The 13,711-nt window shown below is 42.3% G+C and overlaps 1 protein-coding gene across 12 annotated transcripts in view; it reads right to left on the bottom strand.

Annotated features, from left to right (window-relative positions):
* KDM2B (lysine demethylase 2B) overlaps positions 1 to 13,711 on the bottom strand; it is a 122,481-nt gene that overhangs the window by 54,732 nt on the left and 54,038 nt on the right. For all 12 annotated transcript variants that reach the window (XM_054082062.1, XM_054082063.1, XM_054082064.1 and 9 more), the window contains 2 exons: positions 7,529 to 7,644; positions 731 to 857 (listed from right to left, as the gene is read on the bottom strand). In XM_054082062.1, coding sequence (XP_053938037.1) covers positions 731 to 857; positions 7,529 to 7,644 — 243 coding nt within the window. The remainder of the gene's footprint in view (positions 1 to 730; positions 858 to 7,528; positions 7,645 to 13,711) is intronic.

Here is a 13,711-nt window from a genome sequence, read left to right as displayed (position 1 = left end):
ACACGGCCCACCATCCTGTTCCATTAAAGGGAGGAAAGAGGGAAGTTCAGCAAGGCAACAACTGGAATTGTCACACATTGATGTAAAGCTCACAACAGTGCCAAGGTAATGCCTTCCCGCTCCAGGCACATCTATCAGCTATTGTTGTAAAGGTTTCTTTGACCTCCCTGCACTTAGGTTATAGATCATGGAGATTTGTGTAGCTGTTTTCTTGGTTTCGTTATTCCGCAGAACTAGATGTCAGTCAGCAGAGAGAACTAAAGCAAAGATTAAAGAACGAGAAAGAAGCCAGGTTTAGTGATCACAAAGTATTCTGTAGAGGAGACACTCTATAAAAGGACTAAGTATCCATCCTACCAGAGCACATTTGCAATACACACATTTCTGGGTACTAAGGTACCACGCTAAACACAGCAGTAAATCCTCAACTGTTTGGCAGATCATCTCAACACATACACTGCTGAAACTAAGGAACAAACGCATCCAAAAAAATATTTTTCTGGGATCCGCTTGCTAAGAGAATGCTCAATAAATACAATTTGAAGTAGGTTGGTACTTCATGGAAACGCTTCAGAGTCAAAACCTTCCCCACCCCAAAATAAGGAAACAGATCATTAGAATTCCTGCAGTTCTCCACTGCGATTTATAATCTGCTCTGCAGAAACCAAAGCAGTAACCAGCCCACGGTGCTAGCATCTGCTCTGAATACACACTCACAGGATTCACTCACCAATTAACATTGATTCTTTCTGGTACTCTTTGCTGAGGTGGCAGCGCTGGGTCACACAGGACACGTATCTCTCCAGAACATACCAGCACATTTCATAGTAGAAAGGATAACGGAATTTGGCGTGCACCTGAAAGCAAGATCAAGACTGTCAGTCCATGGGGAAAGGAGAGAAGTTTGCAGCACAAGGGCCAGTCATCATTTTCATCGTGTTATCAAGAGCGCAAACAGTATGCAGGAGGGGGAGGGGAGTGAGGGTGGGAGCCGAGCGAGATGTACGCCTTCAGCATACCAAATGAGGAGCCTGCCTGCCTGCCTGCCATGATAGCATCATTTCTTGGTTCACTAATTTGTATCCTCTTGGGGTGGTGGGAGAGGAAAGGGTTTGTGTTCTTGTGAAATCATGAAAGTGATGGATGGCCCCTACGGCTTGATTTGCCTACCGTAATAAACATAGGGTGGTCACATACAGATGTTCGTCACTAAAAGTCAAGTTAAAATAAAGATGGTTTTAAAATTCCTGAATGCTATCATTTGATTTTTATCAAAATGGCATTACCTAAAATATGTCAAGCGGGAAATACATCTTTTCCAACGGTCTTCATAACAATTTGATTAAACAAACGATCACAAGAATACTCTGTTGTTGCTAACTACCTATTAGAAGTAAAAACCTTTTATGTGGTTTAAATTTAATATTTTGGTAGCAAGTTCGCTTTTGCCACAAACAGCATAGAATAGCAGGAATTTGACAAAAGATCCTGTCAAGCTGTGTGCTTTTTCTTACATCTCAGACCTGTTGTTCTCACACAAAAAAGCTTATTCTCGCACACTATGTATTTGTGAGATTATTCCAGATTCAAAAGAAAACAAAGTGAGTTTCCTTCTTTCTGACATAGTTTTCTATCTATGGGAGGTCTCTGTACCAAAGAAGAATCTGGGAAGCTCCTAAAGTACAAGAACACATGGATGTTTATTGTGATTTGTTAAAAATGGATGCCACACATCTTGCATGCACTCATACTTACACTGTACACTCCTTTCTCCCGGTGGCACAGAAATTTGCATTTTGCAGGCTTGCATGCACGCACTGCACTGTGATTATTGGAACTACTTTAAGATATCCTGTGCGTATTTACTGCTCACCTAGCCAAGAGGTGTCCACCCACCTTTAATGAAAAGCTGGACTGCACCAGAAAGGAGGATTGTCTTAGAAAGCCCTTGCTCAAAAACAAACCAAACCCCCACCTCAGATCACTCAAAGAAACAGTGAATTCTCAACATAACCACTAACCCAGCACCTGTAAATTCAGATCTAGCTCTGCAAAGCAGGCACTGTGCAAACATCTGTGTGGCAACGTAAGCACTGAGTGACTTACTGGAAAGCCCAGACCTGCAAACTCTCCCCAGGGTGGACAGTCGAAGGACTTGTCTCTGTTCCCAGGGCAGAGGGAATGAAAACACTTTTAGCAGTAAAACCAAATGTAACAAAGGGAAAATATACTGCTGTTGGCCCACTAAATGTATCGCAGTGTAGGAATTTAATACTCCGTGGCTATTCCCCACAATTAAGATCTCTTGAATTCAACACAAATGTAGCTGGCAAATCCGGACTGCGCTCATCTGTTGCTATGGGTCACACACCCAGCGATGCTGCACCTTTTCAAACGTTTCCCTGTGCTGTTTGTTACTCAGCACACACACCAGAAAACAGAAGGAAAGGAAAAGATAAAAAGCAAAACCCAAACAACCGAACAACATCCCCCTAAATGCGAGAACATTTAACCCTGGGGCCTTTTTGCATTGGAGAATATTTTTCCTTTGGTTTCGTTATTTGTCATAAGGAAGAGATCGAGTCACTTATCGCTACTACGGAACACAGGGGACATTAGCCATGCTGAAATATATGCTAATAAAGGAACTCAAATTTTTCCAAGAGAGCACTGCAGGAAACAAAATTTGCAAAGAATTGACTTACAAACAGGAAGCCGCCTTCCACCCCTCAGCCTTCAAAAGGTTTTCAGCCACATGCCTGGGAATATTAAAGACATCATTGCTCAACATTTGTTGACAGATTCTGAGCTTCACCAAATTTAGTTGTTACCAATGTTAATTCAATGTGAAAGACAAGGCAGTAATGCATGCAGTGCTCCCATTACGTATATCAATCTTTAATATTCAATTTGAGTTCCTAATTGCCTCACTAACAATGTTCCAACCCACAGCAAATCCCTCCCTGCCTCTGTAATTCACTACTGGCCTGAGAAGGCTCTGCTTTTACAAACCTTCACAAGTAAGAGCTACCATATGCAGCAAGAGATGCTGCGCAAAGATCTACAGCGCCTTTTGCCACTAAAGCACATCTAACAGTGCTTTAAAAATCCTTTAAACTCTGCCTTATGGAAAAACAGAGGAGGAAGTTCTTTATGATATCCTTGGATATTTATTAATGATAATGGATGTGAGGTGCATTCTGTACGTGTCCATACTTCTGCCATTGTACACTTACGGTCAATGAACTCTCATGGGGAGGGGAAGAGAAATAAAAGAAAGAAATTAAAAGTGTTCTGTAATGAATTTAAAGTGTAATATCTGCTACAGACACTGCCAGAGGACTGAATCCCCCACCAGCAGGGAAATACACCAGATCATCTAATAGGCATTTCCAGCTCTAACTTCTGTGATTAATAATTTACAATCCACTGAATAAATTTTTTAATTATTCCTGTACAGCAAGAAAAATCCTCTCTGGAATACGATCCATTTCTCCAGTACAAAGTGAAATTATTTTAGAGACTTATATCCCCCTCCAAAACCAAAACCAAAACCCCTAAGCAAGCAAGGCACACATTTTCCTCAAGAAAGTACTGGTCTCTTCCACAATGCCCATTAAAATCATTACAAACTCCACCTGTGTTTAATCAATCTAATCATAATATTGAAAACCAATCAATCAATTTATTATTTACAAAATAATAAATCTATCCACTTAAAACACTATCTTACACTCTGGAAAACAAAACCAGTAGCAAACACCATCATCTGTGAGTGACCACCTTACGTATATATTTTGAGTGCTTTTGCCGCTATCCATGTTTGAGTATTTTAAGGCAGTTCTATTTAGATGAGTCGGGAGTAAGTTTGACACATCTTTCCTCTTCGGTAACACAGAGCTGTATCACCCCTGTGCCAAGATGATGAATCCCCGCATGGCAGCCTGCTCTGCAGTTATTCAAGCTGGTCTAGAAGCAAGCTCAACAGCTTGGCCTATTTGACTGTCTGTTAATTGGCCTCTCGGAAAGCCAGACTGCAAAATGAGAGTCTCTACAAACCGTAAGGGTAGAGAATATTTGTTTATCTCAATTGCACATTAGGAACTGTTTCCTACAATAGACATGTTTTTTATTACTCCTTAAAACTATTTTTAAATGGCTATAACCTTCTTAAAAAGTCTCCCAGGGATATGAGAAATTAAGCTAGAATAAGCATGACAAGTATATAAACCAGGCAATTTTATCAGGCTGTAAATCAGCATTACCGTTTCAACCATCTATTTATTCTTGTCTTAGTGGTGAAGACAATAACAACTACACCTAGCATAAAAATGACTTTGAATATCAACAATCAAAGATGCTTAAGCATTATATAGCAGGTCTAAACACAGTGAAACCTCCATAAAATCACTCTATGCAAAGTAAGGAGGGAAAACACACCTGTATTACTCTTTGATTTGAGTGTGGCAAATTACTTTGTCAATCACATCATGTAATTTACTTCTGTGCTATATACAATGGAAAGATCGATACTGATGAGAAATTCATTTGCAGTACGTTCACAGCGGCAGGTCTGGGCGAACCACACACTGTACCGAGTCTGTGTACTCGCCAGTGTACGGATAGAATTATTTGAACAAAGAAATATCAAAATTTGATTGGCAAAGCAAATGAAAAAGTACACACTAGAATCCTCTTTGGAAAACATTTACCCCTTCAAGATTCCTACATGATGTTTTTAGGTTGAGTGTGTGTGTTGTTATTCCTAAATTACAGAATCATAAAATCATGGAATTGTTGGGTTGGAAGGGAGCTTAAAGGTCATCCAGTTCCAACTCACCTGTGATGGGCAGGGACACCTCCCACTGGCTCAGGCTGCCCAAGGCCCATCCAACCTGGCCCTGAACACCTCCAGGGATGGAGCAGCCACAGCTTCCCTGGGCAACCTGGGCCAGTGCCTCACCACTCTCATGGCGAAGAAATTCCTCCTTATGTCCAGTCTAAATCTGCCCCTCTCCAGTTTATACTCATTGTCCCTCATCCTATCACTACAAGCCTAAATAACAGTAATTATTTTCCTGCCTTTTATCAAACTTCCATATGCCTTAGTTGAACAGCTCATGTTTCTCTCCGTCTAGAAGTTCTCGCTACGCTAAGATTGTTCAGACAGCTTTGTTATTCTACGGTTGCCTACAAGCACAAGTTTGGGAACACAGGTACAGGCTGTGCATAACACACTGCTAGCACAGAGCAACACACAGGCACTGAAATTGTTTCTATGAAGCTGTGGGAACTCTGGGCTGTTGGCTTTCATTAGACTTTTTTAAAGCATTCAGGTATTTTTTTTGAGGGAAAATTATAAAGAACCACACAGACTTTAAAGAAAATCTAAAACAAAACTGACAAGAGTAACGGTCTGGTTTGGGACTTCCAAATGTCGCAGTATCCCTCTCTAAAAAACCCTGGCAGGACATTTTCAAGGAGGCAGACACCTACCTTACAGAACCTTCCACAGGATCAAAGTGCTAGTGACTTCGCAAAGTGTTTCAGGGTAACTGGCTGCTAAGTTCCTAAAAGTTCCCCAAATGCTTTGCTGTTCCATGTAAGTCTGGTATGAAAGCTTAGAAGACCAAAGCTGCACTCCTCTTTCCAAGAGAAGGACCTGACACGAAGCACTGTTACAGTTACAACCCAAGGTGTGTGACCTGGAGTTGCTCAAGTCCTGTAGGAACCAAATGTAAGCCCTTCTACTATCTCATGAAAAGAATGTTTCCTTCCCATCTTCTTCACAGACATCAACGGAAATCACTTGTTTCTGGCATTAATCCTTCCCCCTGCTCCTCACTTCTCCAATCTCCACGCAAGTTGTCTGTGCTCGCATCCTTCCTGACACAGCCTCACCCTGATGCCCCAGGGCACACAGACCCAGCATATCTCTCTAGCCTTATTTACAGTCACTCTGAAAGCCTTCCTGTGCCTGGCACCTCTGTCCCGCCACAGCGAGCCCCTTCCTGCTTCTGCTATCATGACTTTTTCATGTCAAGTCCCTTCCTTTACTCTTTCTTAAGACACGTGACGTTCTTGCCTTGGGACACCTACTCAGAGCCAGGCTAAACTCCGCTCTGGTCTCTACGTCCACTCCTGCTTTCTGCTACAGTCCCTCTGTTCCAAATCCTCTGAATTTCTGCTTTTGTGTTTTATCTCTCTTCCTCTAAGAATTCATTTTTCTGTTTAATATTCCACCTCTTCATTAATATCACTCCAGGACACCAGCTGCTCCCACCACTTTTCACAATGTAAGAATTAGCAGGTCTGGTACCTCCAGCGAATAAGGGAGCAGCCCCTTCCTAACACAACACTGGCAGAGCGAGGCTGGAGGGTAGGACACCCTTCCTCTCCTTAAATCAAAGATGCATTTTGAAACAATCCATATTTCCTTCAGGCCTCTACACCATCACTGCAAAGAGAGCGATTTAGGGTAAGAGGCTCCTTGGAGCCAGAACTGTGCCTTCTTGCAAAAACAGTGAACTGTACTGATGCCCAAGGTTATACCATTTGAACGCTTTCTAGTGAAGATGAATTGTGACTTCCTGCTGTTTTGCCAGCCTAAATCTCCATTAACACCATAGCTGGCACCGGTGCCAGTGGTTTACCAGCACTGTCTCAGTGCAACGTCTCCAAAACAACCAGCTGAAAAAAGTTCCTGTCTGAATTTGCACACACCACTGGTCCACTTTTGCACCAGAAAGCTAAGATTGCCTTGCACAGCTTATTTTATAGCCTATTAAAACAGGGGCACTTCCTTCAGATTCTGCTACTATACAGGACTGCAAAGTATATGACAGCTAGGTGTCCTGTTTATTGATCAAGGGTAAGATTTTTTCACCCGTAGAGGCACACAGTAACCTCCTGCAAGATGCAATACTCTTTCCATCAGGTAGATGCTACAGCCAGAAGAACATCACAATGTTCAGATTAACGTGTGTGTGTGTGTGTGTATGTCCCCAACGCTTTGTCCCAAGAAATTCTTGCATAATATCAAATGATTGTAGAATAAAATCCTGCAAAATACAGATGATGTCATTTCAAATGCAACTTCTGTGCAGCTTTGTCAGTTCCGCTGTGGGCAGCGGAATCCTCCCAGTCCCATTCTCCAAGCTCGGGTATCCATTCCAGCTGTGCACAGAGGGCTGATTAGCAGGGGGTTACCAGAAGCATTGGTACAACAGTCTGCAAAGCACAGTATGTTTTTGTGCAAAAGGAAAGGTGCTTATGAAAGTTTATCAGGCAGAAAAAGACACAGAAGGGACACGTTTGTGGGAAGCTGGGGAAAAACAGATGAGTAAATCCCACTAAAAATAGCCAGCATTTCAAAATCTCATTATTTCATATTTACCTCTTGTTTCAGCGACTCTGACATGGAGATCCCATCAGTTCTTGTTTGTCAGAAGGGAATATGAGAGAGAGACTATGACCGATCATAGTCACAAAGAACTGTTCAGTTAAAAAGAGAATCAAGCATCCTTACCCTTGTTCTGTCCTCAATTTCATAGATGCGAAGCTGCATGGGAACATTAAAGCTATGCAGGATGTTTCCACCAAACACCAGAGAATCTACTGGAGTATAAACCGCATGTATCCACCCTAGGGAGGGAAAGCAAAGAACTGAGTATGTCTCATGCTGTGGAACATTACAGAGCAATTGATAATGAAATTTTAACAATGCCATGAACCCCATTCTGCAGGAGATGAGAGGTTAAAGCAATGAAAGGTTAAATGATGCGCTCGTAGCCACGTTTTAAGACTAGTCATAGCGGAATGGCATCTTATGATGTACAGTCTTACAACCCCCTGCAAATTGGGTTCTTCTATTTATTCACAGAAGAGTTGCAGTGTTTACTGAGAACACGCAAGCTTGTGACTCAACCACATCCACGACTAAGGAGTGAATTCAGTACAAATGTTCAGTACATTTGGCTCTCAGATGTATCTACTGGCACCTCCAGTAGGATTGCAAATCGTGTTAGCCGCAATGGTGGGCTAAGGCTGTGTAACTGGACCGAGTCACATCAAGGTGCTTTCACACCACCACCAGAGCACACATCCTCAGATGTCAACAATTCCATATTAGCAGCCCTCCCTCAGAGGTGAAGGTTTCTGATCCCATTATCAACTTCCTGAAGATCCCAAGAAGTGTTTTTTCACTGCAAGCTCCAAGTTAAAAGATTTTACTGCTTCTAGTACTGGAAAGGATGAGACTGTTCCAACCCAATCATCCAAGGGACTGAATTCATTTCTCAGGCTCCAAAAGAGAAGGAAAAATGTTCTAATGTTCTATGACAACAAAAATTTCAGGCACAGCAATTCAGGCAGCCACACACCAGCTCTTCTGCTTCTGCATTGTTTGCTTGGTATGTCAGCAGCTGAAGTACTGGCTATGCAAGATTGTAGCCTCTGATCTCTGCAGTGAAAAAGGAATTGATCCTGCTAATGATCTGGGACCCACAGAGACCCAGCACTTTTTTTTTTCCCCCTTCTTTTTTTAATGAAAAGCATTACAATTTATAAACCAGCAGACAGCAAAGCAACAGAGGGAGCAGTCAATTTTCTTCTAACTGTGCAGTACCTCCCATTAAAGCTGTGGCAGCTTTCCTTCACTTCAAGATCAGGGAGGGAGCAGGAAAATGCCATTAAGCCTGAAGGGTTCTCCAGCTAGCAGCAACGAAAGCTCTCCTCTGCAACAATCTTTAGTGTGTAAAGGCCTGCAAAGTTATATCTGAGAAGTCCTTGAGCCACAGCAGATGGCAGAACTGGGGCTTTCATTTAAGGGCATGTTGGTATGAGAGAGATAAGAAGGAAAAGAAACCATCACAAGAATTTTCTTCCTGGAAACACAAACTCAACACTCCAGATATGTTTTTCCGAATTTCACAATCACAGCATGGTTGGAAGGGATCTCTGGAGGTCCAACTCCTCTGCTTGAGCAGGGCCACTCTGAGCCAGCTGCCCAGAACTACATCCAGATGGCTTTGCAATATCTCCGAGTACGAAGAATCCACAACCCCTCTGGGCAACCTGTTCCAGCGCTCAGTCAATTTACAGGTCTGATTCCACATGATAAATGTGATGCATATAAAGAAGCAGGTGGCTCATAGCTCTGTCAGCTCTTGGTATTACTGCATCTTTCCTGCTCCAGTTAGTATCATTTCAGCTAGTCGCTCACAATGATCCAGCCTGTTTATTACCTCCAAATCAAGAACAACCAACTAGAGAGGAATTTTCTTTTTTCACGTAATGGCAGTGTGGTAGCTACACACATCAACACTATAAAAACTCTTCACGGTTGAAGTAGTTCCCCACTTCACATGAAATGCATCAGTTTGTACTAAGAGCAAACTACTGGAAAAATAAACAACCTTCTTGATCCTATTCTTTGGGAAGGAAACAAGATGCAAGGTCAAGGAAGTTGGGGCCACTGCTTCCAATAGGAAACCAAAGATTTATGTGGTTGGGGGAAAGAATGGAAAACACATGCTGAAGCAAATCCGTGGCTGAGTCCCGAAAGCCAACTTACTGGACAGGTGCTGAAATACAGGGTCAATTTGCTGATAATTCAGCTTAACTGGCAGTTTTAGAGAGGAATAAACTGAAGCTCCAAAAAGTGAGATGTCTCATCCATGACCACACAACTGAGGGGTGGCAGAAGACAGGTACATCTGCCAGTTGTCAGCGGGACATTGAGGAGTCCTCACCATTACTTCCCACTGCAGTTCTCTCGGTCAATGCACAAACACACTGGAGCTGGCAGATGCATTAAGTTATTTTAATGGAGTGATCGACACCATTCTAAATACAATTTGTTATCAAATACTTAATGCATTAAGTAAAAGGAGTAATTGAGATGAGACCTGGATTTCTGGTCCTATATGAAAGGTAGAAGGATTTATCCTTCATTTTATAATAAATAAAACAAACTGTGTCATCTATGCACTTGTTCCTCAAGCGCATGCTTTTACTACAACCATGCAGCAGCTTCCTCCTACAAATTATATTTTCCTCAGTGAAAATTTCACACCGGAGTGCATTTGGTTTCATTGCTTCTTGCTCTTTGGGCTTTAGGTTCATCCCACCTTCCCTGAAAGGGTCTTTGCACCTCTTGACTTCCTCTGTAGCAGTCCCAATAGAGAAATGCAAAGGGATCTATCAGCAGCTTGAGCCAATGCTCTGACAAATGGTGTCCCAGACACCACAAACTCATCAGAAAGATTAACAAACATGAAGATAGTTTTGATCTTGTATTGTTGAAGGGCTGGTAGAAGTACAAACTCAAAGTCTTCCCTGAAATACCCATGACAACCTCTGGTTTCGAGGTCTAAACTCATCTTACAAACAATTAGTAACTTCCATTCCTAACTTCTGAGCTAACTAAACACTGGGTCCCTCAAGATGCATGTACTTCTAACAACAAGAATGAAAACACTGCTTTGTATGACACAGTTCTCAATAACAGAACCCGGCAACAACAAAGCGCTACAATCCATCAGGGGTGGGAAAACAAAAACAAACCAGAGACCAAGCAACAAACAAAGTCATTAACTGCAAAGTCCTTGGAAGAAAAGTTCTTGCCTCCAGCCAAGGCAGAGTGATGATTTCCAGACCTAGCTCAGAAATAGGTAAGAACAATGCCCATGGGTACCAGCCCTTCACTGTTGAATGGTGCCGAGCTAGACACACAGCTAAGTCCCATGGAACCCCAAGATCTCCCACAGTTTATCCGCTCACACACACAGGATCCAGCTCACAGATCTTCTGTCAGCAAAAGGACGCAGCCTGGCAGAGAAGTCACCTGCTCACAAGATAGTTTTTGGCCATCCAGCTGTATAGCGTGTTTCAGTCACATTGCATCCCAAAATAGTTTTGACTTGCCTGAGGAACATACGTGCAATATTGAAACTGCAGAGACACAAGCACCAAGAGGTGAATTCTAGGGATGAAGAACACTATGGGCAAGATTAGGCAAAAAAAATTCAGAATTGACAAGACAGAAAACCACATGAAGATTAGCACAGATGTTACAAAGGAAAACAAACCAAAACCTCCTGTTTTAATATTAACAAGGCTGCGTACAGAGAAAAACTGAAGAGGCCGGCACCAGAAAAATAGAAGTAGGAGGATAGAGAGAACAGAAAACAAGAAACATTTCCATTAAGGTAATCTATTGGGGAAACAAGCTCCGAGAACAGATAAGCTTGGATGGCACATTCAGTTCATTCCCACAGCTTAGATACAAGTGCAACTCAGAAATAAACTGAGGAGGAGGAACGTTCATTGTGACCATTTGCAAACGAGAACGCCCATCTTCTAAGCTTCCCGATTAGAAAGGTGTTTAAAGAGGAAGATAGAACTCCAGAATAGGAAAAGGGTGCACAAAAGCTTAAGACTAAAAGGATGGTCAAGGAGATTGCTTCAGTATCATCCACACCAGAACATCCTGCCTGTCTTGCCTTCAGCCATGCTGTTACTTTTTGCTGTATGAACCAACTTGTCTGACCCCCCTCCAGAGCAGGGTGGTTGGAACTGGACAATCTTTAAGGACCTTTAAGATTAAAGGTCCTTTAATCTTTAAGGACCTTTCCAACCCAAACCATTCTATGATTCTACATATGATCACATCACGTCTGCTCATGTATGTCTGCACCCTTCAGCTCCCGCAGAAAAGACCTGCCACCCAGCCTGCCCTACAGAGCTCTGAAGTGATTGTCATCAGTTCTCCCCTAGTGATTGCTTTCTACCGTGTACACAAACCCTGGGAAGTACCACACACCCCTGTACGTTTCGGTTAGCAAAGGACAGGAGGTAACATCCCCCGCCTTGGCAACACTCCCAAAACCTCCAATAGTCTCAAAACCTAGGAGAGTAAGACAGAATAAAACACCACAAATAGAATTTTATCCTTAATGGTAAAAAGATGATCTGGAGTAGTATCAGAAAAAGCACCTGTTAAACATTATCTATGGTTACAACTAAACAATTTTATAGATGAAGGACATGCACTGTGTGGCCTCAAGGATTAGACATGAATTAGAAAACTCTTCCTCCTGGGTGACCAGTTTCAAACCAGCCTGCAGTAACACCTGGGTGAAGGTGGAACCAGCCCGCCCTTCCTTTGCAGGCTCACGCTGGAGCACGCTCTCCGTGCAGCAGAGCGGCTCCGGCACGGCCACTGCACTTCCCTGCGAGCAGGGTTCTTCAGCCCACACACACCGACAACGAGCTCGGCTAAATGAGGATACACGGCTTTGGGAGCACAGACACTGCACAGTCCCTGTTCACAACCCTCAGACTGCCCGCTTCAGGATTTTCTGAAGTTGATCTTTCTTTTTTCATTTCATTCTTCGTAATTAATGAGCATCTTTTCCTTCCCCAAACAGTCCCAGCTTATGAAGCCAAGCCATCATTGAGCAAGAATTCTATTCAGGAGGCTCAGAAATAGTCTCAGCTCATTTACCGTTACATATTATTCCACCACTCCTAAGACAGAATTGAATATTTAGATGTTATCATCTCTGGTAAATCAAGAAGGTAAAATTAACAGTAACGAAAGCTTTTCTGCACAGTTAAAAGAAAGATACGATCTCATTATCTTTTCGATTTTATAAAACAAGTATTATTAAACATTGCAAACTTGTTAGAAGATTTCAGGGGCCCGCACATTCCTACTGTATCTTCAAGGACACAATTATCCATCTGAGAATAATAAAAAAGAATATTAACTTAGAAAGCTATGGGGCAAACAGACTACAAGCTCCAAGCCAAAACCATGGTGCATCTGTTTCCATTAGTAACTGAACAGATATTTTGCTTTGTGATACAGAAGGCATACACATTTTCCTGCAATTCTACAGCAATGTGGGGTGGAAAAGATGAAATATGTATGTCTCAAAAATAAAGACTGACTAAGGAGATAAGCTTATAGTAGGCATTGCCAGCAAATAAGACATTATTTCTCTCATCTCAAAGGAAGAATGACTGCACCATAATAGTACCCACAACCACACATACCAAGGAAACATCATGCTTACATCTTAAAACTAAAAAAAAAAAGTAATATTTTTGTCCCGGTATTACAAACAAAACAGAAACACTCAATCTTACATCATTTGATGAGAATTAGGTAGAGCACAGCAGAGGAACAGAACTAAAAATCCAACGTTACGCTGCCAACTTCTACCCGAAAGCAGACACTCGAGGCAAAAACTCTCCTCTCTGATCCTCTCTGCTGATCTCCACCGCTTGGTCCCTAAAGGTTCCAGGCATGGAGCTTCCATTAATGTCAGTGGAAGCTACCAAAGTGAGAAAAGTGAACAGCAACCAATAACAGCCAGGCAGCTACACAGCCCTAGCACAACTGCCTGCAAAAAAATTTACCAGTCAGATTTTAATAGTTTGTCATTCCCCTTGATCTAAAGGCTATATGCTCCTTCTGGCCCCATTACATAATAATTCATCAAACAGTGGCCTAAGACCACACAGCAAAACTAAAAGACTCAAAAGAGCAAGTGGATTGAAAAAGGATGAATTTTTCAATGTGTGAATGCTTTGTTTTGAGCTTGGGTTTCGGTAACAACAGGAGTGCACACGAGAAACATGGTGTTCAGAGAGCCAAGAGGGATGGGAACTCGATGCATCATGTGCCACTTGAAAAAACAAG

This window comes from Cuculus canorus, chromosome 17 (genome assembly GCF_017976375.1).
Source record: "Cuculus canorus isolate bCucCan1 chromosome 17, bCucCan1.pri, whole genome shotgun sequence".
Lineage (NCBI taxonomy): Eukaryota > Metazoa > Chordata > Aves > Cuculiformes > Cuculidae > Cuculus > Cuculus canorus.
The sequence above is the reverse complement of the archived record's forward strand: the minus strand, read 5'-3'. Positions and strand labels throughout refer to the sequence as shown.